The sequence below is a fragment of the Hydra vulgaris genome, chromosome 02 (genome assembly GCF_038396675.1).
Source record: "Hydra vulgaris chromosome 02, alternate assembly HydraT2T_AEP".
Taxonomy (NCBI): domain Eukaryota; kingdom Metazoa; phylum Cnidaria; class Hydrozoa; order Anthoathecata; family Hydridae; genus Hydra; species Hydra vulgaris.
In genome coordinates this window covers 46,580,541-46,606,500 of record NC_088921.1, presented here as the reverse complement: position 1 = coordinate 46,606,500, position 25,960 = coordinate 46,580,541, and the positions used below count along the sequence as shown (strand labels likewise).

General features: G+C 26.3%; 1 protein-coding gene across 1 annotated transcript in view; it reads left to right on the top strand.

Annotated features, from left to right (window-relative positions):
* The window catches only part of LOC100204754 (hamartin), a 99,582-nt gene that overhangs the window by 47,816 nt on the left and 25,806 nt on the right, over nucleotides 1-25,960 (top strand). Inside the window, exons 5-9 of the mRNA XM_065791121.1 lie at nucleotides 2,478-2,632; nucleotides 3,875-3,948; nucleotides 4,029-5,069; nucleotides 5,528-5,574; nucleotides 25,134-25,300. Of these exons, the coding sequence (XP_065647193.1) occupies nucleotides 2,478-2,632; nucleotides 3,875-3,948; nucleotides 4,029-5,069; nucleotides 5,528-5,574; nucleotides 25,134-25,300 (1,484 nt within the window). The remainder of the gene's footprint in view (nucleotides 1-2,477; nucleotides 2,633-3,874; nucleotides 3,949-4,028; nucleotides 5,070-5,527; nucleotides 5,575-25,133; nucleotides 25,301-25,960) is intronic.

Below are 25,960 nucleotides of genomic sequence, written 5' to 3'. Positions count from 1 at the left end.
AATTTGTTAAATGTCATTTCGATAGAAGTACAAAAATGTCATAGCCATAAATGGTTTAGATAAACTAGAAAAAAAGTTTAAATGTTTACATAAAAAGAAAAAAGATTCAGAATATATAATAAGGTGATCAATATCTTCTTTATATATTTATTTTATTTAAGAGTGTATCATAAATCCTAATTTTATTTGGTTCTCGCGCTCTTTAAAAAAAATTATTTTGTTTAGCTTTGTATAAAATTTATAGGAAAGTCATATGATTGATGATAAACACTTATATTATAAAACAAATAATATTGATTTAAAAAAAAAAAAATCCTACAATGACGTCATATACAAAAGCTCTTTGGAATTAAACGCACTTGAATTAATGTACATTTATTATTTTGTTTTACTCAAAAAAATTTAGCCCAAACATTTTTTTTATCATTCTCTTTCTTTGAAATCCTGTTAATAGATATTAAATTTTCATAGTTTTTAATTTTTTCGAGTTTTTTTAATTAGTAAATAATGCTTATATCTAACATAATTGTCATTCAAATTTCTATAACAAACTTTTTTACATAATCGCTATTCAAAATTTAATGTGGTTTTTTATGAAATTAGTTACTTCTTTTATCTTACCGCTTATAGAATAATTTAAAAGTTAAAAAAATGATAAAAACTTGCTTAATGGAAATTGCTCTAGGCATACATAAAATTGATTTACGTGTACGTACATTGCCGGCAGCTTAATGCTTTAAAACAAGGCCTGATATATATAAAAATAGATAGAATACGCGAAGAGTGCTGCTTTATCAACTGACAAAAAAGTAGAACATATGAGGAGTGCTGCAACAATGACTAAATTGTAGTTAGAACATAGGAGGAGTGCTGCAACATTTACTGACAAATAGGTAGAACATACAAAGAGTGCTGCTACATTGACTGACAAATAGGTAAAACATGGAAGGAGTGCTGCTACATCAACTGAAGATTTTGGTTTGGGCAGGCAATCTATCAATTCAATTTTTTAATTTAAATTTTTTTTTCAAGTTTTTAAACTTTTTCCAGTTTTCTAAACTCTAAAGAAAAAACACAAAGGTTACATTTTATAGTAAAAAATTAAAGAAAAGCTAAAAAACAAGTGTTTGTATATATATATATATATATATATATATATATATATATATATATATATATATATATATATATATATATATATATATATATATATATATATATGTATATATATATATATGTATATATATATATATATATATATATATATATATATATATATATATATATATATATATATATATATATATATATATAAATTAGTAAAAACACTTATCTGACTTTTTTCTTCAACTTTAAGTTTGACCATTGCTGGATCATCAGGAACTCTTCCTGATGATCCAGCAATGGTGAAACTTAAAGTTGAAGAAAAAAGTTAGATAAGTGTTTTTACTAATTTATATATATATATATATATATATATATATATATATATATATATATATATATATATATATATATATATATATATATATATACTATATATATATATATATATATATATATATATATATATATATATATATATATATATATATATATATGTATATATATATATATATATATATATATATATATATATATATATATATATATATATATATATATATATATATATATATAAAAGCAATTTATACTGTTTGTTATTAATGATTTATAATTTAAATTTATAATTAAAAAAAAAAATTTAAACTATTTAACTTCTTAAGTAGGTTTTCTACAATCTTTAAAAATGATATACTTGTTTTAATATTTATGCATTAGTTCATATTAGTAGTGAAATGATACAAAAACTAAATTTATATGTTTTTCAATAGTCACTAATAATAATAAGCTGAATAAAAATAAAATTAATAATAATAATAAACAGTTTTTTAATGGCCTACATTAGATCTGAGGTTATCATTCATTTCAATACATCAAGAAAGTGTAATTTACCATTTGTTTAGAATCAAAGTACTCAAGTAATTTCAAACACGGTTTTAGAAGGAAAAGATCCAAAAGTATCAACATAAATCTAACTTTGGTTGTTTCAACTCTCTTTGTTTTATTGTTTTGTACTCTGCTCATAAACAAACTAAAAATTAAGGAAGTACTTTCTATCGAATAATTAAACCCTGAGTTAAATAAAAAAGTTAGATGCATAGTCATTTAATCATATTAAGTTGTATTATTTGCATATACCACTGTGTCCTTTGTTGTAGTTAATTTAAGAACCATTGCATTTATTTAATTTAAGTTAATTTAAGATTTCATTGCATTTATATTGTTTCTTTTAATTATTTTGTAAATTTTTGTGTTATATATTTGAGTTCATATGTGTTTTTTAAAAGTTGAGTATTATAAATAGATTTTAACATCTTTTTAATCATCTTTATATTTTGAAATTCATTTGTAATATTTTTAATACTTATTTTTAGGTGATATTCCCGAGGTATTTGTTCTACATTTACGAGTTGGGTTATATATATTTTTTCATCGTTTGTACACCATGTATCCTAATAATTTCACCTCTTACATGAGATCATGTTTTGGAGAGCAAAAAAATAATTTAACTTTTCAGAATGTAATTCGGGTAAGTAATTTGTATTTGAAAAAAAGACTAAAAAGCCAATGCATTTGCAATCATTTCAATACAGTAACCAAAAGAAATATTTTAATTAGTTAAAATTTCACTACAAATACTTTTAGATAAAATAGTCATTTCTGAGATTTGGTTTTTTATTTAACTCTTTAAAATTTTAAATACTAAATGATAAAAGCAAATAGAGCAGGATATAAGTAATCCTACTTTTTCTAGCCAAATATTAACAACACTTCAATTGAGGTTTCAGATTAAATTTTATTTCATATGTGGCTATAAAATCAGGAACAAAAAAAAATAATAAAAATTAAATTCTATATAAGTTAAAATTAATTGATTAATTAAATGAGCAGTGCCAAACATTTAATATGAAAACTAGGCTTGCATGTTCTTTAAAAGTTTAAATTAATGGTGCCAATTTTGTTGTTATTGCTTTTAATTTTAGAAATGGTTTTATGTTCTCATCAATGAGGTCACTTCTGAAACAGATTGAAATTAGAATTGACTAAAACAGTTTGAAATTAAAACAGGCTACACAGATTGAAACAGATTGAATTTAGACCAGGCTATAAAGAAGTTAAAACATATTATACAGGTTGAAGTTAAAACATATTATACAGTTTGAAGTTAAAATGTATTATACAGATTGAAGTTAAAATATATTATACAGATTGAAGTTGAAACATGTTATACAGATTAAAATTAGAACAGACTGAAACAGATTAAAATTAGAACAGACTACACATATTGAAAATAAGAAAGGTTATTATAAACTAATAGTTTTATCTTTGCAAACATTCTGAAAACAGTATAATTGGCTCCTATATTCATAAACAAACTAAAAATTTTTGCACATGACTAAATTATCAAAGCAGTGGTTTACTTTAAATTTTAAGCAGTTATAAAATAACCGCTTTAAAACTTAAAGCTTTCTACTAACCAATTGCATTAAAATGATATTAATTTATGTTAATTTATGATTATAAGTTTGTAGTTTTTTAGTAAAATGATTTGTTTTTCTTTGCTGCTAATACTGATTTTTTTCAAAACATTTTTTTATTGCAAAATACAATGAATAAAATAGTTGTATGCTCAGTTACAATTTTAAGGCTAAATTCAAAACAAGTTAAAAAAAAATAGTGACGCTTGTTTATGCAAATAAATATTATCTGATATTTTTTTTAATGCTTTTAATGCTTGGTATTATTGATTTTTTTTTGTGCTTTTATTTAGCCTATGTTTGAATTTGTGAAGTTTCATTCAGATTTAATTACGGAGACAAGGAAATCTGAAACACGAATAGAAAAGTATTTGTTTTAGACCTTGATTTCACCAATAAACAATTGCTATTTTTATTTTTCCCAATTATTTATTGAATTGTTTTTAGATGGAAAATATACCAACCACATGATATTATTGCAGAATGTGCTAAAATATCACTTGATCCTGTTGATGCTATTAAAGAAGCAACATATATTGTTGATATAAAGCAAACATTGCCCTCTGATTTAACTCCAAAAAAAAGTGAAATATTTTTTAGACAACATCATGGAAACCAATTAAAAGTTTCCCAAAATCAGGACAAACAGATAAATGTAGCTTTGCTTGATATATCAAGTAGTCAATTATCTCTCTGCAATCCATCAGAGTTATGCGGTTTATCTAACCCTGCTTTGTCTAGGCCCATGTCCCCAAGTAACAGTGCTCATGATTGTTTGTCTGTGAACAGTTTTAAACCTCTTTATTCTGAAAATGAATCCATCAGTAGCATTCCTAATTTAATTGAAAATCTTCTGGAACGGAAGTCTTCTGGTGAATCCTCTCGAGATTCTCCTAGCTTTAAGCTTAAAAACTTTGAAAATGTGCCAAAAACTAAAGTAAAAAGATGGATGTCTAACACAACAACTCATTCAACTCCTTTAGATCAAGGATCTCCAAGAATGAGTAGCACAAAGTCTCAATCAAAAAGACCTTGCTCCACAGAAGGACTCATTGTAAAGAAAGATCTTGCTAAAACATTGAGTCTTGGTATATCTGACCAGTTATATGTACAATCAGCACCAGTTAGTCCAATGGTTAAATGTAACCAACAGTTTGCTTTTAGCTCAAATAATGTTGTATCCCCATTATCTGAAAAAAAGTTAAAAGAAGAATCAATAGTTGAATCAAAAATACCACAAGCAGATGACACATTAAGTTCAATCAATCAAATCAATGATTCAGTTTCATTTAGTGATGTTCCTTCAAGTATGCCATTGTTCTCCACAATAAAGGACATGTTTGTGGAATTAACAGTTAAACCTACTAGAAAAGATTCCGATATTGTAGATATTGATTGTAAACATACTTGTAGAACTCGAAGCCCTTTAAGTTTACTTGACGACTTCATTCAGTATGGTGCTGATGTTCATTTTTATGAACTAAGCAGGTAAGATTTATTGCTTTTATTTTAAAATGATTTTGATTGGATTATACTAATAATTCTACTAACATATATCTATAATTCAAATCTACATGCAGTGTCTATGAAAATATGTAAGTAATATCTTGTCAAATTATTAATCATCTTTTTCAAATCTATACAGCTATGTCTGTTTATTGAACTCTATCTGTTTATAAAACTGTCTTCCTTTTTGCTGAGCTTAAATCAAAAAAAAAAATTATTTTTAATTTCAGAAATTTTTTTTTGTTAGTTTCTTTTGCCTAATAATTTATTAGTTTTTATTTTCCCTCAAAACTTAATTATTTTTTGTTTTTATTTTCCCTCAAAACTTAAAACTCAAAAATTATTTTTTGTTTATAATAATCTTTATTAATTTATTATTCTTTACTTGAATTATTAATTTTTATTTTACTAAAATTTTTGTTCTAATTTTTTTGTTTTAGAATTCCATTAACTAGTCAGTTAGATACTGATTGGACATATTTTGGTGGTATGCTTTTATACTTATTCTATTCACTTTTACTGACATATCAATGTTTTGTAATGTTACACATTATCCAGATCAAGTTATACATTATATATTTAGAAGCAAAGCGACCTTAAATCTCCTAAACTAAGCAAATTTTTATAATACTGCTACATTCTTTTATTTTAACTATTTGTTTCCTCAATGTATTTGCAACACTAAAACCAATGCTGTATAAATTGCAACATGTTGGCTGTGATTTTGTTCTAAACAAAACAATTATTGAGTTCTTAATATTATCATTTGTGTAAAGCAGCATAATGATAAACTATTTCTCTGTAGCATAAATGTTATTTTTTGACTTTTAATATTTTGCTAGCTATAAGAAAAGTTCTATTAATGTTTAATACTCATAACTAAGGGTATAATGCAAGAAGAAAACCTGAACTAAATTTGCACTTGAAAAATGAGTTTTTGAGTCACTTTTTTATGTTTAGTACAGAAAGAAAACTTGAAATTTAAAAAACAATTCGCCATTATCATTGAGTATCATTAAGAAAAGTTATATAGCATTTTTTATTTTGGAAATATGTTTGTCAATTTACTCATTTCATGAGTGAATTGCAAATGAGTCAATACACATTGTAAATATATTTCACTAATACAATTGTCAATTGCATTTTGGTTTTATGCTATTGGTTCATTTCAGGTGAGAAAATATATATATTCTTGTTATAATTGTATTATCATAACTATAATTATGATAAATTAAATATATGAATATATATATATATATATATATATATATATATATATATATATATATATATATATATATATATATATATATATATATATATATATATATATATATATATATATATATATACAGTAAAATCCTGTTAACTCAGACTCTGAAGGGGTATATATCTACTGTCCGACTTGACGAATGTCCAAATTAAGCAAAGATTTCGAGACTTATCAAATGTTCTTCGATTTCACGCTGATGTAACTAATCATTTGAATTTTTTAATGCGGGGAAGTAATTTTCATCTTTGTCTGGTACTTTGTCCTTCCTTAAATCCTGCTTTGCAGAAGTAGTTAATAATAGTGGTTTCTGAAACTTCATTCCAAGAATGAACAAGCATTTTCATAGCATTAAGTATGGACATTATAGGCATTTGTTTTCAGTTATCAATAGCATTTATGATCTTATTATTCAAATTAGTTTGGTACTTACACTTCAACGATTGTATGACTCCTTGATCCATTGGCTGCAAACATGAAGCTAGGTTTTGGGAGGGGGGAGGGAAGTAGAGTATGATCGATTTAAGATTCTCAATATTCAGATAGGTAGTGCAATTATCAATGACAAATGCTACCTTAGGAACTTCTAATGCAAACTTTCTGTCGTTTTCTCTAACCCACTCCTCAAATAGTTCAGAGGTCATCTAGCTCTTTTTTTGCGCACGGTAATGACATGGAGTACTTCTAATTCTTTTAAAGCAATGGGGTTTGAAAACAAACATCAGAAGTTTTTCTGCACACATGTTAGCTGCAGCAAGCTAAGTTAGTCGTATCTTGCAATTCTTACCTCTACTACATTTCTCACCTTTTAAATGCATACTTTTTTTTGGAAGTGCTTTATAAAACAAACCCAACTCATCTGCATTGAATATGTCAAGCGAATTATAACAAGTCAATATTGTCGGCAAAGTTGTTTCCCTCCAAGGAGCGGTCATTTCATTAGTAACATCTTGACTTTCATCTATAAAAAATAAGAAAACCAACTTTAAAATTAGCATAAATTTTATTAGCCATCGTTTAGGACTTTATTTGCTTTTCATGCAGTGCGTCATAGTAAAACAAAACGTGGTAATGGCTTTAAACAAATTGAAACAAAAGAATTGGATTGACAATTTATTGGTTTATGGTTTATGGGCAATGGAATAGAAATGAGAGTTCCATGCTTATTATTATTTTTTAGACAAATGACTGAAAAAAATGTAAATATCAATGAAAAAGTAAAGTGATAAAATACCAGATATTGTTTTAAACAATACATTGTTTCTTTTTATCCTTCTATCTAAGCATCCATTGGATGCTTGAAAGTTATCACAACCAAGTTCTTTTGAAAAATGCAAAGCTTTGACTTTAAAAATGCTTTACAGACACAGGAATGTTTTGGTGTAAGGTGTTTAAAAGCCACATATAACATGCTTTATCCAAATCCTCCTTTAGGGAGACATGCATCCACACTCTTTTCATAAAAGTTTTAGTTTTTTTCAACTTCTGAATATACAATATGTTCAGTTTTTTTCTTTTGACCATCCAGACAATGTTTGTTTTGGAATGCCATATTTCTTTGATATAGATACAGATGATTCTCCTTTGTAGAGTTCTTTTAGTATTTTGTATTTTTCTGTTATAGTTCCACTTGATAGCTTTTTTTTAGCAACCTTCGACATTTTTAGTAAATAAAACTTGATCAAAGTATAACTGAATCAAAGATATCAGTGAAAATGTTCAGTTAAATTATGTTTGACGCAAAGGTAATTAATTTTCGAACATTTAAGTTTAATTTTAATTGAATTTTAATTGATATTTTTGAATTTTTAATGTAATAGTTATTAACAAATAGAATTTAATCGAAGCTTAGCTGAATCTCTGTTTGTTTAGCTATGTTTAATTATATTTGCCGCAAAAGTATTTTATTTTCAAACGTTTAAAGTTTTGAATTTTTATTGAAGTATTGGAAGTTTTGTTATTGTATGCACTTATATGTAATTCAAAATAAAAGTCCTAGTTAAGCAAAGTTTTTTGCCTTAGGGACCTTAAAAAACAGTATGAGTTAGCGAATGGTCTGACTTAACCAGGGTATGACTTAAGTGGGTGAATTTACAGTAAGTTGATAGAGAATGTTCAAGGAGAATTGAAATTCCGCCTGACTTAGTAAAAGTCTGACTTATCCAGGGTCCAAGTTAATGGGATTTAACTGTGTGTGTATATATATATATATATATATATATATATATATATATATATATATATATATATATATATATATATATATATATATATATATATATATATATATATACATACATATAGGGCTTGCGGTAAAGAAAATTGCCTAGCATGTTATTTTGTGCTCGTAAATTTGTAATAAGTTGTCATCAAGCGTGATTATGCGGGCTTGAGATAATGTTCTCAAGAGCATTTATGAGATTAAAAAATTGGTGAAAACTCAAAAAAAGTTTTCTATTTTTTATACAAAGTTTTTTTATTGACAAGTGTTTTGAATTTGTATCTATAACAGCGAACACATAACACACCATCAACAAATTTCTTTGTTTTGTTATATTTTTTAAATATTATTATGCTGTTAACTTGATTAAGAAACAGTTAACAGTTTTCGTATTTCTTAATATTTCTTTAATTATTAAAATAAATTCTTTAAAAATAAATTCATGTTTAATTCGCTTTTTTTATTGTTAAAAAATCAAGAGATTATTATAACGCAAGAAATTTAGTTGAAAATTCTTTTTTCAAAACTATTATAATTTTAATAACTGATTTTCACCACAACTGTTGTAAATGGTCTGTCCTCTTTTTCGTTTTCGAAACTGAATGCTGCTAATTTGTTTTTTGGCACTATCTATTTCATTGTCATTTTATTTAAGATAAATGATACTTAATAAAAGACCTATACTATATTAAAAAAAAAACTAATTTGAAAAGTTTGAAAAAATGAATATTGATTTTTATTATATACACATCTGTATGTGTGGAATATTCCAAACAATAAATCAAATTTAGTTTAATTGTCATTTTAAAATATTAAAAATATTCTGAAATTTTGATTTTTTTATAGTAATTTTCTATTCACCTTGTGTTTGTATAGTAATTTTCTATTTGCATTTCATTTGCGCTCATTTCTATTCAAATTGCGTTTTTATGTGTGCTTTGTTAAAATAAATAACATTCCACTCTAGAAGTTAGCTGTAATGATTTCATGTTGTTTATTTATTATGTCTGTGCAAAACAGAAAAATGCAGTCTGCACTAAAGCATACATTGTAATGCTAATATTTTATATATTATAAAATTTTTAAGAATCTATTTAACAGCTTATCCTTTTCCTCCTCGCAAACTCTTGAAAGTGTTTTTATACTCTTATTATAAGCTGAACAAGCGTTGCTTATTGTACCTGGAAGTTTTGAATATGCCATTTACGAGCATGTTTGATAAAGTAATAAGTATTTGGTATCAAGTTAAAACTTTGTCTTTCCTCTATCAACTGGTCTATAAATTGTCTAATTGTTTTTTGTTTAGATAATAATTTAAAATGTGTGTACAGTTTTTATCAAATAAGCTTGAAGAAAACCACACTGTTTGAAACCATATCAAGATGGAAGGATACTTAAAAGATACAATTTATAGATATATAAACAGTTATGATCAAAATAAACCATTAGGTTGGAAAGCTGGAAGTGGAAGAAGGCCTACTTTTAATAAACAAAACAAAGACATTGAATTATGGAAAATGTTAACCATCAAAGTCACTTTTAGCCATCAAAGTGGCCACTTTTAACCATCAAAGTGGTCACTTTTAATCATCAAAGTGGTCACTTTTGAAGGCTAGAAGGCTTGGCTGTAGCTAAAGCACCATCGGACAAATCTTAAAATGTTATAATTCATTGTTATAAAATTAAAAAAAGACCAAACAACTTCTGAACAAAGGCTTTGGGGTTGTCAAAATTATAATCAACTTTATTCAAAATACAGTGACCATTTATTATTCATGAGTCTTATTTCACTTTGTTGAACCTTTGTTGTAGTGCCTGGCGGTACTAATATATACTATTCAAATAATCAAATTTTAACATCAGGCATTGTTAAGTATTATGACAGTAAATTTGAATAAAAATTACTTGTATGGATAGCACATCTCCTTACGAGGGGTCAATAATTTAGATTGTTCCTTCTAGCCAAGTGATAAACCAAGAAATGTAATTAAAAGAATATTTACAGAAGGGCTTGCAACCTTTTTTTATTAATAAACATTATCAAGACACCAAGTACATCTATTGACTCGATTTAGCAACATCTTACTATGCTGGTTCGGTAACATTTTTGGGTGAAAACCCAGAAAATACAACTTGTTCCAAAAATTGACAATCCAGCAAACTTGCCAGAAGCTTGTGCTATAGAGGATTTTTGCAATGCTTAAGCAGGATGTGTACAAGGATAGGGTGAAAAATGAGTAGAATATAAAAATAAAAAAATGAAAAGAATATAAAAATAAATTTTTTTTTAAATATTCTTCTTATTTTATTCAATGTACCAAAAATCTTTTTTTAATCATGTTTAAAGAGATCCTCAAGTGTCGAGACAAGTTGTGTTCATATTAAAGAAAATGTTTAATAAAAATTTGAGGTTAAACTTTTTTTAATAAAACTAAATAATAAATTCATACCAATAAAATTAAAATTGTCGTTTTAGTCAATGCTCGCTGTCTCCATTTTTTTTCGGTTCTCCGAGTCTGTATAATGTTAGCTGTAATCTGCAGACTTGATACTTTATTTCATGCGTGTTTAATTCATAACAGTTTTGGTATATGATGCATTGTGTAAATTTTTTTTTTCAAGATATTGTATTATTTTTTCTGCCTCAATCACCAAATCACGTTAGTTGCATAACTTTTTACTAAATCCCAAAAAAATTTTGTGATACACTTAAAAATTAAGTAATATATATGGTTTTGATATTTGAGTAGCGCAACTTGTTTTTAACAATTATAAGTATAAATCTTTATCTAGATTTTTACATAAAAATATGTAAGATTATTTTATTTTGTAAAACTTATATTATGTCTTTTATCTACTTAAAGTTTTCAAAGTGACAAAATTGCAATGATTTCGTTGAAAATAGAAAAATGGTGTAGCATTACACATTTTGTCTATTTTCAAAATTGAGTTTTAAATGTTAAAACTGTTCATTCCAATTTTGGTATTTTTTCAACTTAAAATGTTAAGAGACAGGTTTTTATATGGCACGCTTTAAAAATTGGACATGAATTACAAAATGCCAAATACACAATGTTTTATATTTGAGGAGTTTTGTAATATTATGTTAAATGGTTCATCACATTATCCACAACAATGGCAATCATTTATAATTGTTTTCTGCAAAATTTATTGATAAAACTATGACAATTACTCACAGCGATAATAAACTAAACTGTTAAACTACTTATAATAGTTATTCCTGCCAGAATCAGGTTTCTAATTTTTCTGCCTAATTTATCCATTTATTAATCCAGATTATTACTTTAACACACGAAAAAGTTCTTTTTTTATTCTTCTGGTATATGGAAAGTTTTGGTTCAAAGAGTAAAACCTACCCTTCCCATGTATAAAATTTACTACAGGCTTGTAAATTTTATACATGGGTCAAACAATAAGTGTATTGGACAATATCCAATACACTTATTGTTTGACTATTATAAAAACATAAAACTTTAGTTAATTATTAAAGGTTAACTAAAACAGACTTAATTGTCACTTTTTGCAAAATTATGAAAAATGTCGTTAAAAGGAGGATTAGCTGTTAAATGAGTACATTTTTAAATCTAGAAATTCTTGTTTTAGAAAATAATTACAATTCTAATAATATGGTGTTAGTTTGTTAATAAATAAAGACTCACCAAATCTGATAAAATAATTCATGACTCAAAATTATGACAATACTGTTTACAAATTCTTAATTTTTCAAGCTAAATTTTTACACCAACTTTATGTACGAGACTTATATTCCATTCTTTAACCAGAGAGGAGGTATGTAGAGCAGAGTTACTGCAAAGGTAGACTTTGCAGTAACTCTGCTCTACATACCTCCTCTCTATATAACTCTCGTATAGTAATAGGTAACTTCTGATGATAATGGACATCTAATATATAAAAAAAATGTTACATATAATGAAGGACAATATATTTTTAAAATTAACTACATAAACATACAAGATCATATCCAACATATCAGTTGCTCTGATCACAAGTTAAAAATATTTTTACATTTCATGCTAGTCTTATATTCTTTAACCTGAATTAAGAAATTTATTACTGAAATAAGGTATATATAATTAACATATTGCATAGGTATAATTAACATATTGCATAGGTATAATTAACTTCTGAAGATCGGAAAGGAATGGCACCTACCTAATATATAAAATCAATATAATAAAAAATCATTATTTTAAACAAACATTACACAGACAAACATTACACAGGCATACTTTCTTTTGTAAAGCAAGCATGAAACTCAATAGCAAATAAATTTATATATTGATGAAGTCAATTATTTCAGTAATTTCGGCATCAGAAATAAATTTTCACTTAAAAAGAACAGGTTGTAACTTATTAAAAACACTAAACACATGTACAAATCTATTTTTAATTGCTTCATCATCAATAACACTACAAAGTTTATAGTGGTTTCTTAATACTATTTTGCAATGATTACCTACAAATATATTACCATGGTGAGCTTGTCACTCAACCTTCATATCATCAAGGGCCTTGTTAAAAGACCTCTCATAAGTCCCCATGTTATTTTTGGATATTTTTTCAAGGTCTTCACACTCCATCTGCAATCGAATATACTCATTGTCTAAAACTTAGCTTTGTGCGCGTACATTCTATATCTTCACCCTGACATGCTAAACACTCGTACTTCTCTATGTCATACAATACACTCTTTTCCGAATCACCAATAGTTTCACAAAATTGATGAGACATTTTTTGACATGTACCACACTGCACCCAATCAATGTTACAATTGTATTTTGTAATTAAACACTTGTTACTAGCACAGATTTCTTGCTGTTTACAGGTTGTTATTTTTATTGGAGGAGTTTAGAGATGTGCATTCTAATTCAGAAATATTTTTATTAAAAGCTAACCAACGGGCCTGCAGATTTGTAACATCTACAAATTGATTTCCTAATAAACATAAAGCTTCTGCTGTTTTAAAACATTCAATGCTTTTAGCAGCCCGCTATTTATTCGTTCTCACGATCTCATTATGCAACAAAGACGAAACAGCTTGACAATCTGAAGTCTTACACTCCTTTAACAATAACTTATACAGTTTTAATGCAACTCCTAATGTAATATGCAAAGGTGGCTTAACATTATCTAAAGTTATTATGGGGAAAATCACAGAAGCAATAATTGAATTATGAAACTTAAACAGAGTTCTTAGTTTTCATCGTGTCTATCTTCACACAAGTTCTCATTGTAAGCACTTTCCAGATATTGTATTGTCCTCCTTAAGATGTTACAATTACCAGGTGTGTGAGGCATAGAAGCATGGTTTCTTAAATAATTTAACTTAACTGTAGAATTAGGAAAGCTAGCAGCTGAACCCTGGTGTCCCAGAACATCATTGATAAAATGAAAACTTCCACCAAAGAACAACCTGACTATTTTGCCTTTTAGCTTAAAATCTGACGACTGAATTCCTTTAATGTTGTTGGCATAATGCCCATGGCAATATTCTCACGACTGTCTGAACCCTGATATATACAAAATAAATGAACATCATATACAGACCCTGATAATTTAGAATTGACAACTTCAAAATGGAATTTCCTATACTTCCCACCCTTATCCCCAGCAAAAAGGAGCTATACCTCTTTGCAAAAACCAACATTAGAGTTGAAGTGGTCACGAACGTGAAGACTATTAAAAACCTCTTCAACATAAGTTGTCAAATTCTTGACCATCAGTACAGATACTAAACAAGGTGCTTCATTTGCAGATGTATAAAGCAACATGGACTTCACACTTCATGGACTCTTCAACATGAGTTTTCAAATTCTTGACCATCAGTACAGATACTAAACAAGGTGCTTCATTTACAGATGGATAAAGCAACATGGACTTCACAGCAACATGTTCTTTACTGACATGCATTGTCCGCATTTCTTGTTCTTGTCTTATCTTGGGCTCAGGTGGGAGAATCCTTGCATCAAGATTACACAGAATACGTCTTTACGTATTTCCTACGGAATTCAGCCGTGGGCATCCTTTATTGGCTATGCAGCTCTACAGCATCAGAAACACTTAACTACCAAACTAAACCCAACTTATTTGCAACACAACAAAATGTTGACTTTTTACAAGACATAGAATTACAAAACAACATAGAGAAGTCCCTTTCGAAATCTGAACAAGCTAATAATCGAAGGAATATAAAAGCAAGTTTAGATTGTATAGCTGCAGCATGCCTACCTAACTTAGAATAAGGTTTACTATCTTCTAACTTAATGTAAGTATATTTTTTACTATTGGCTTTTTAACTGATATAGTCTGTGGATTACTTAATTTAAACCCACAGAACAATTCAGAGGAACCAATGTTGTCATAGTCTAAATAAGAATCAACAACAACTAAATCCTTATCACTGCTAGCAAAAGATTTGCAAATTTGGCAACTGTTCTGGTTTATATCACTGACTTTTGCAATTTTTTTTTTCAAATTTAATTTTTTTTAGCTATCTTACATTTTTGGCATGAGCAGATGCAAATGTTTTAATTTTTTTTATAGCCTAATACTCACAATTCTGATTGAGGACTTAATGAGTTACAATGTGTGTTGAGAGCCCTATTTTTAGAATTTAAATCTGTAATTTCAACTTACAACTTAAATACTTGCACTTTAAATTTCTCTATTTGCTCCATATTTGTTTTATTTTCAGAAGTTAATTAATCAATTTGACTCAGTAGCTCCTGACTCCTATTAAATTCATCTGTATCTGCTAATTAGAAATAATAGAGTAATTTATTAATAGAGCTATGTTATCAAATCTTAGTTGGCCCAACTCAGGTTTTCTGCAAAATAGGCGAAAACCAAAAAAGTGACTCTAAATCATTAAAAGTATTTTAGCAATATTTATTTTTATTCCACTTAATGTAAATATTTATTTAACAAAGAAAGATGACTCTTTTATATTTTTTAAATTTGAAGATAATATTATCTTAAAGTTTGTGAATTTTTATACTTTTTCTGCGGAAACCCTTTTTTTTTTTACAAACTCGTAACGTCACACTCATTTTTATATTGAGTGAAACAGCCGTGAACCGTATAAACAAATTAAATATAAAATAAATAATTCCAATAAACCATGTAAATTAAATTTAAATATATATGCGCTAAATATAAAACGAACAGCTACACCACACCATAAATACTTAATATAAATATAAACAAAGCCTAAAACAAAATCTCAATAAACTGTTTAAATTAAAATAAATATAAACAAAAAATTAATGAATAATATTACTAAACTGCACAACCTAAATAAAACATAAATTTGATATAAAACAAATATTTGCAGTAAAACCTACTGGTTTAAACTAAATATAAACTAAATGCTAAAAGAATAAGTTTACTAAAGAGTAAAGTATAAACTGAGAAAAAAACGAGTGACTTGAATAAACCATATAAATTGAACTAAGTAGAAACTAAATATAAAACAAATTATTTTACTAATGACTGTATAAATCAAACTAAATTAAAGTTAAAACAAATATTTGCACTAAAATATACAAAAGTTAGTTATAATAATATAAATTAAAGAATCGCATAAACTTTTTCGCTACTAGATGATTTAACAAAAATCTTTTTGCTGCGACCACGCATTTTTTTGAATAAAATTTGGTTTGGAATAAAAAAAGAAGTTAATGAATGGTTAATGGCTTTTTTTCATTGGATATGATTTTTGTATATTCAAAGTCTCTTTAGTATTTTTGAGTTAACTTATTAGTTAGAATGCATTAATATTTAATTTTTTTGTTTTTTTCAAGACAAAAGTAACTTTTTATCTTTTTCATTTATTTCGTTTGGTGCAGGTTACAATTATTGCATATTTTAACTATGTTCTGTTTGTGCAATAGCTCTCAAGAAATGTTAATTAAGATAAATAACAATATAACAATATATCAATTAATTAATATATCTGCTATAGTTATTAACAATATAAAAAAGCTCACTGTGCGGTCTATTTAGTACAATCAACAGTACTGAATGGACCACTAAACAATTTGGTACTCATTTATCGCACATTTTACCATTATAGTTATTGATAATATGGGTAAATATTGTATTTATCAAAAAGTTGAGTTTTGTGGTCCATTCAGTACCACTCTCCCCTACTCAAGATTTTTTAACTTTGTCAAGTGATAACTTTTTATAATTACACAATATGCCTTTTATTTGTTCTTGATTATTTAGAGAATTAATTAAACCTTCAGAACAAACAAAACAGGAGTGGACCAAGTACAGAACCTTGTAGTACTCCACTTAACACATCAACCCAATATGCCTTGCATTTTCCCATCACTACTCGTTATTTACTATTCGATAAGAATAATTCAATCCATTTAAGAGGCATACCAACAATACCGGAAGCATAAACCTTAGCACATTATTTTATGTGTGATACTCTGTCAAATGCTTTTCAAAAGTTGGTATACAAAACGCCAATTGGAATACCGTTTAATAATGTGCTTGTTAAGGTGTCAAGAAATTCTAGTAAGTTTGTTGTGCAGCTCTTACATTTCAGAAAGCCATGCTGTTCCTTTGCTAATAGCTTGTTTGTTATTAAATGCTTGATTATATTATCAGCAATTATTCTTTCTAATATTTTACATGGTATTGACGTCAGAGATACTGGTCTGTAATTTGTTGGTTTCAACTTACTCCCTTGTTTATATATAGGCGTTATATTAGCCTTCTTCCAAATATCAAGTACAGTACTATCTGTAGATTTTTTAAATAAAAAAATAAAGAGGATATGAAATTGGTTAACTGCATTGTTTCAGAACAAATGGATGTACCAAATCAACTCCAATCGATTTTGATATATCAAAAGTCTTTAATTTTCTTTTTATATCATTTTGACAGCTTCTAATATCGTTTTTAATTGACAGTTATCAATATTTTTGTTTACATCTTTATCTTTTACATATACAGAATGGAAATATTTTTTAAATTCTCCAGTAATAGCCATTTGATCAGTGACAATTTTTCAGTCACTGTTCTCGATTGATGTAATTTGTTTTAATACCGATTTTTTCTCATTAATATACGTATAAAGTAACTTCAGATTTATTTTACAATTTTTAACAGTCTCCCTCTCAAATGACTTAATGTTTTCCTTTATTTTGTTTCTGATTTCAATCTTTAAACGATTATATTGAGTTTCATTTGATTCATTTTCCCAATTTATTGATTTATTTAAAAGCCACATTTTATTTTTTAACCTAATTTTGAATTTTAGAGCAGAAGTTGTCTACTTTTTTTTAAATTAGTTTTTGAGTTTTTAATTACTGGAATATATTCTTGTGACCCATAATTGTAATGAAACAGAAACACTTCATACTGTTCATTGATTGATTTATTGTTAAATTCCTTGACCCAATCAACGTTGTCAATATGCTTTGAAAATAACTTGTAATTACCCTTATGATACAATTTTATAAACTTCTTAAGTTCATTACCCAGATTAGATTCCTTTAGTATATACTTGCATTTTAATAAAAGATGACCTTGTTTTGCATCACCTAAAGGGAATGAATGAACAATAGAACAAACTTTTTCTTTATCATTAGTAATTAGAAAATCCAAAATTTTTGATTCAAAATTTGCTTTTTGGTAAGTTGGATCACTAACGCATTGATATAAGAAGCAATTTTCAAGACACTCTATAAATTTATTAGCTTGAGAATCACTCTCAGTAGGAGAGAATAGAGAATTAATTTCAGACCAATCAAACATGTTATAGTTAAAATCACCGGTAATAATTAAATTACTAAACATTTTACAATCAATACTCTATTTAGAAGAAATTAGCAATTCTAGAATGGTATTGTTATAATCCTGAGTTGCTAATGATGGTTGATATACACATTCCATTAGAACTTTTTGATTACCAAAACATAAACAAATCCATATCTGTTCAATATCGTTACAATTTAGTTGCCTAATAGTAATTTCTATTGAATTTATGTTGCTCTCTGCGTAAATAAATTATTAAGAGATCAATGCAAAAAAAAAAATTTTCTTGCATTGATCTTAATAATTTAGTATTGTATCTTTCAGCCTTGGTTAGATCACGGTTGATAAAAACATTACTAAACTTGCTTGAGTTTTTTAAGTTTTTTGCAGCTTTTAAAGAGTTTTAGAGTTCCGTTTTTTTTATTGTTAAGGATAACAACAAATGGTGGTTCTTTATCAGTTTTCGTTTTGAGCTTTATAACTTGTTTAGTTTCTATTGTTAGGTTTATTGATTTAAATACATCAACAATCGTTTTTCTGTCTTTCTCTTTAGCATTTTCTGTATCTAAATCTTTTGATGCATTAATTCCAAAAATTATAACATTTTCTCACTACGTTCTTTCTTTTGTTTCGCAGCAACAACATTCATAATATGTCATAATATGTTGCTCCTCTGACTTTTTTACTGATGCATTTCCACTAACAATGCTTGCCCAAGATATTGAGTTTGATTTACATGTAGATTTAACATTTTCTAAAACTCTAATCCTTTTTAACAACTTTAAGTTGCTAATCTTTCGCTCTTCAATCAACTTATTTAATGCACCAATTGTTTTCTCTTGCTCTGCTTTAAAATTATTGAATTCCGTTGTCTGAACATTTACCATGATTAAATATAAACTTTAACTTTAAAGTTAACGAAACTTTTTTCTAGTTTTAATTTTAATTAACTTGTATACAATTATTAAATAAAATGTCTTCTCGCTGTAAGGGCGGAAATAATACTGAACATCTATTCAAAATAGTATAACTAGTACACTAATAAAGTATTAGTATCTAATATAATCAATCACTACTTTTCTCTTAGTCATTTACAACTAAATATGTTCCACTAGACTTACTTCTTCTAGTTGCGAACTTTATTAAGAGATAACAATTCGTCAAATATCCTTAATATATCGCTAATATATACTGTTGTTGATCCCAGTTAACTATTAATTAAAACATCATTTTGATAGGAAAAAAACATAGCGATACCAATGGTCTGCGTAAATGTTGAAAAAAATCTCATTGCTTAAAAAAAAATTATAAGATCCATAATATATAATGATAGCGACTTTTTATGTAAGAGTTCGTCATAAAATTTTTATTTAACATTTTATTTAGCTCTCGAACAAAAAGAGGAGGGTATTTGTCAAATTAAATATAGTATTCTATAAAAAGTAATCATAACAGTCTATAATACTGGTACAAAAATCATACGTTTAAGAAATAACGCCTATTTGAAAAAATCTAACCAACATTTAATACAATACAATCATTTAAAAATCATCCTGACGGTTGTTAAAAACAAGTTGCGCTAATAAAATCAAAAAACAAAGTTTATTACTTTATTTTTAATTGTATCACAAGTATTTTTTGTGATTTAATAAAAAGTTATACAAATATTTGATTTTCTGATTGTAGGAGAAAAAATATTTATACTAAAAAAAAAAAAATTGCCGACCTAAAAGTGTTTAAAGTTATCAAAAAATCGCCAACTTCTTTCTATGTTTTATAGTAACCCCTTTGTGTTAAATTTTTTTTGCTGACTTAATATCTTTCAACAATTTAAGTTTGGCCTAAAATGGAATTAAATTATTTTTGTGTCTCTTTATTTTCCTTGATACTATTTTACTTTTAAGTGCTCAACTTAATCTTTTTAATTTACTTTTTCTGTAAAATAGTTTAAACTCTTGAAAAACTTCGACGGTTTGCTTTAACCCAAACAGTTTCTTATCAAAAATACAAAATAATAGCCTTGAATAAGACCAATTGACCAAACTATTGCCCAAACAGTCTTATTGTTATTGTTATCTTAAAATCTTTAATTAACAAACTTTTAAAAACTTATCTTGAGTCTAACAGTTTACTCTCTAATAAACAATACAGATTTTATTCCTCTCTTTTTACCACTGACTTGTTAACTGTTTTACTGCTTTACTGTTTACTCTAACTGTTTTACTGCTAACTTGTTAACAGAAAGGATCTATCTTGCATTAGACTAATCAAAAACTCGTGTTTACCATTATCTTACTACTGATTCTGTACTCTACCTCTATATATAGTTTATTCATTTTTGTATAGAATACTATTGTCATTTTTGGTCTAGTTTTTTGAATGTTGTTGTTTCTCTTGCAGACATAATCCAAAGACACATTATAAATTGTGTTGGACCGACTCTAACTGCTAAGCATGAGCCTCATTCAGTTGTTGAAAGAATAAATTGTTTTCTATTCTGCAAATGTTGGTTGTCATGGTTGCTACTCTTGCAAGCTATTATCACTTGTTCCATCAAATTAAACTCAATCTTGCGTGGCTGGTCATTCAACTATGTTGCATCCTTTTACTGTAGTTGTTCCTTTATACTTGACAACATTTTTTATAAAAAGATGTTTAACTTTTAACTAAATAATCCAATATTCTTTTTTCTGTTTTTTATTTTACTGTTAACTATGATTGATGACCTTAAAAAAAAAGGAAGAAAAACATGACCCCGTGCACTTCGGTCAACTAATGATAGTAATAAGTAAATATGATCTGTTTAAATCAACAACTATATTATCTGTTTCAACAACAAAATCAATTGTATTAAAGAGTATATCTACTAGTGTATTAAATCAATGTAGTTCTGCGCGGATTATATAAAAGAGCAATTATTTGTGATTGAAACATGATATTACCATAGCTGTTTTTGCCTGTTATTATTTTTTAAAAACTAAAAGAAAGAAATCATTAGCTATAATGGGTTATCTGAAACATTGACTTGTTTTTTGTTTTTAAATATAGTATTACTAATATACATTTTCTTTCTTTTTGACATTCCAGTTAATTCATAATCTGCAAAATATTTAAACAAATAAAGTTACATATAAAAATGCTTCAAATTTTCTAAGGATAACATTGGTCTAGCTTTGTAAAGTATACAAATGTTGTTTTTATTTTAATATTTAAAAGGTCTATGTGCACTTTACATAAGATATTTTCTTAAAATCTGAAAATAAATCAGAAATATTACCAGATAAGGTTAATAGAAATATAAACAGTTTTAACTTTGTGTAAAAAATTATATATCTACAGTATTGCACTTTCAAATGGAATCACTATAAATATTTAAATACTTTACATAAATAATAAAATTTCAATATATTTGAATTTGTTATTTTGCTTAAAAACTTTGTTATCTTTATCCATATAAGTTGTTTCTGGAAAACGCAGTTTTTAGAAATTAAAAATGATATAAAACTATCTAAGATCATTAATGACTCAAAAAATAAATGTTATTATTCTTTCATAAAAACCTATTATATGTATGGTAATATAGCATGGGCATGTACCCATAAATTCAAACTTAGTTTCACTTTATTGACATCAAAAACATGCCGTTAGAATAGTCTTTAACAAAAGAAAACTCACTCATACAAAAACAATTGGTAAAACTTCATAATAAACATTTATAAAATTATAAATTTTAGAATTAATAGTTTTATAACTGTTTTCAATTTTGTGCTATATCAGTATGACTTCAGACTGCTTATCTAAACAAACATAAGTTTTTGTATAATGTGTTTAGATAAGCAGTCTTACACACACAGATGACCCCATAATGAAATAAGTAGCTGTAAGGGTTTCAGTAAATTTATTGACTGACTACCAGGTAGAACATGCAAAGGATTCATCAGTACATTTATCAACTATCTAGGTAGAACATACACCAATTCTGATACACTGATTGAAGGTTAAGATTATACAAGTAATTGTTTTTTTCATTAATACTCATTTTTTCTAAAAAATTAAAGCACACAAAGTGTATATATACATTATAAAATGTAATATATATATATATATATATATATATATATATATATATATATATATATATATATATATATATATATATATATATATATATATATATACATATATATATATATATATATATATATATATATATATATATATATATATATATATATATATATATATATATATATATTATATATATATATTTATATATATATATATATATATATACATATATATATATATATATTATATATATATATATATTTATATATATATTATATATATATATATATATATATTTATATATATATTATATATATATATATATATATATTTATTTATATATATAAATATTTTTGTTAATTCACCTCCCCAAGGCGAGAAGGCCACTTCAGATGAGGAGGCTACTTAATTGTGGTTATAACCCTCTCTCAACTCTATAACTCTGAAACACGAACCTTGATAAAGAAAACAAATTGAAATCAAACTCGGAACCTCTTGCTTACAAAGCGAGCACTCTACCACGACACCACTACCACATATATATATATATATATATATTGCGTTAATGATGTAGTGGTAAGACTTCGCTTCATAAACTTTTTGTTTATGAAGCGAAGTTCTACCACTACATATTTTGTCAAGGTTTGTGCTTTGGAGTTATAGAGTTGAGAGAGGGTTATAACCACAATTAAAGCAGCCTCCTTGACTGTAGTGATCTTCTTGGCCTTTGGGAGAGTGAATATTAATATATATATATATATATATATATATATATATATATATATATATATATATATTTATATATATATATTTATATCTTTTGTATCTTTCTTGAGTTCTGAAATCAGCTCATATTTTAAATCTAAAAAGCTCAAATGACTTAAATGAGCATTACTAATACTAAGTTTGGTATCAATAAGATTTAGCTTTTTGTATGCATCAGCAAACTTATGATATTTAAAGATAATTGTGCTATATGTTAACACACTATGATCCCAATATTTATCATTAAAATATATCTTTTTAAATATTTATTTCACCAAATTAATTTACATCTAGTGCTGGAACAACCTAGTTCTATTTGTCCAATTTACTGGCATGTAGTACATGCAACCTAATAAGTTGAAAGAAGAGTAATGTATTATTTTTTTAAAATGACAGAAGAAGAATCGTTTGCTTAGGAAAATAAAGATTAGATGACTCAAACTTTAAGTGTCTGAAATAATTCAAGTTTTATTGGTAAAAAAATAATTTTAAGCAAAAAAACAAGATAAAGTTGAATTAACGGTAACAGGGGTTGTTGGTTAACACTAACAAGAAACAAGTAAAAAGAAAGTCACTTGACATTGATGGCTCTTTTGATGTGTGATTTTAACTTGCAGTGCTTATGAAGCTGGTAAAACTTGATTTAAAAGAATTCAACTCAGAAGAAAATGTGTGTTTTTTTGAAAACACTTTTTCGCTGTAATAGTGGGTCCAGGACATTTTAAAGAAGCTCTCAGATATTTAAAGTTTAGTTATAGATCAACTAATACTGTGCAACACATTTGTGTATTGTATTCTCATTCTTTGTAATGTTGTGTCACCCTGACTCTAAAATAGTAGTAATGTATTGGCTATAAATTCAAGTTTTGAATTTATAGCCAATACATTGAATGGTTGATAATAAAAGTAATTATTATCATTTCTGTAGTTATAATAAATGGCAGAGTTTATATTAACTGAAAGAAAAAAACAGCTGTTTCTTTCTTTCAGTTAATATAAACTTGCTCTTCAGTCTTTAACCTATATATTTTAATGCATACTCAAGTATTTCTAATCCAATTTTTGTTATATATGACAAAATCAGAAGTAATGAATCTGATGAAATCCATTTTTTTCCAGAAAATTTTAAATCACATTTGTTTACAAAAACTTAAATGATTTAGTGAGAGGTTAGTGCTTGACTAAGGAAAAAATAGAATTGCTTGGTTATAGACTGAAAGATGTTTATTGAAGTCTGGTATATCTATTCATCATTATAGAACAAGAAATCAACAGCTTGCCTAATTTCATCAAAAACTAGTTTTAAAGGCATTTTGTTACATAACAGATATGCTTTATTACCTCATTCAGTCTACAAAAAGGTCTAAAAGATCTACAAAAAGGTCTACAAGTTCTACAAGATCTACAAAAGGATCTACAAGATCTACTAAGATCATAATGTTACTGAAAAATAGATAGGCAGCTTACAATTTTATGGACAATTAAAATATAAAAAATAAGCACTTGAAATATTAATATTATACTAATATTGTTGTAAAACTCATAACAGCAATATTAAATTATACTTGTAATAACTTGTAAAAACCATTTTATTTTTATTTTGTGTGGAATAAATATCAAATTTTTCTTAATTTGAAGTATATAATCAATATCATTGTCAAAGAGCTTTTTTTTTCATGTAGTTTTTAATACTTTGTAAATTACCTATATTTTCTGTTTAAATCTATTTAAATGATTTCTATAAAAATACAAATATAACAAGCAGTTTTTAAGAAAAACTCTCTAATATTGATAACTGATTTAAATGTTTTAACGAAAAAATTTTTTTTTTTCAAAACTTGCTAAAAAAAAATAAAAACAGACTGTTTTTTTCAAGTTTTGCTAGAAAATATCTTTTCAATTTAAGGTGCTACACCAGATGATGAGTTAAAAATATTGCAAACTCAAATCCAGTTGCTGCATATTCAACTCTTATATGAGAGACATAAATGTGAACTCCATTGTCTTAGAAACAGGCGCTTGTTTGGTAATGTCCAAAAATCAGAAGGGCTACAACGTGAAATTGAACTACTGGTAAGGCAATATTTTAACCCTATTTCTTCTTTAAATTTTCATTTAAAATATTTTAACTCAAACATATTTTTTCCAAATTTTTGCTGCAGTATTTTAGCGCACTTTTTTCTAAAGTAGTATATTTTGTACAAACACACACACACAAATATATATATATCCATTTTTAACTTATGTTACACGCGCAGCTACTTTATCAAATATTTGCCTATTTAAACTGTAAATTAAACTTTTACCTATTTTGTATGAAAGCTGTTAGTCTAAAAAATAAAATAAGCTAAAAAGGGCTAAAAAGTTTTGAGTCTGACCAAAAGAGGGTGAACTTATTATTGAAAATGCCGCTTAACTTACATTACACGGAAAACAAGGTAAAAAAACTCCTTAAACTTTTAGGTCAGATTTCTGCAAATCAGTAAAGCGGTTTGTATTATAAACTTTCACAAAATGTTGGGAATTCTATACCAATTTAAAAAATATATAAAAACTTATCAGGGGTGACTGGCTAAGGGAAATAAACTGGTTTTTTTGATACTATGTATTTAACTTACGTTACATCACTTTCGTTACAGAGTGATTGTTATCGTGGATTTTTCATATCTATTATTAAGAGTTAGAGTTACATAACATTTTATGTAAAAAAAATATTAAACAATTGAACATAAC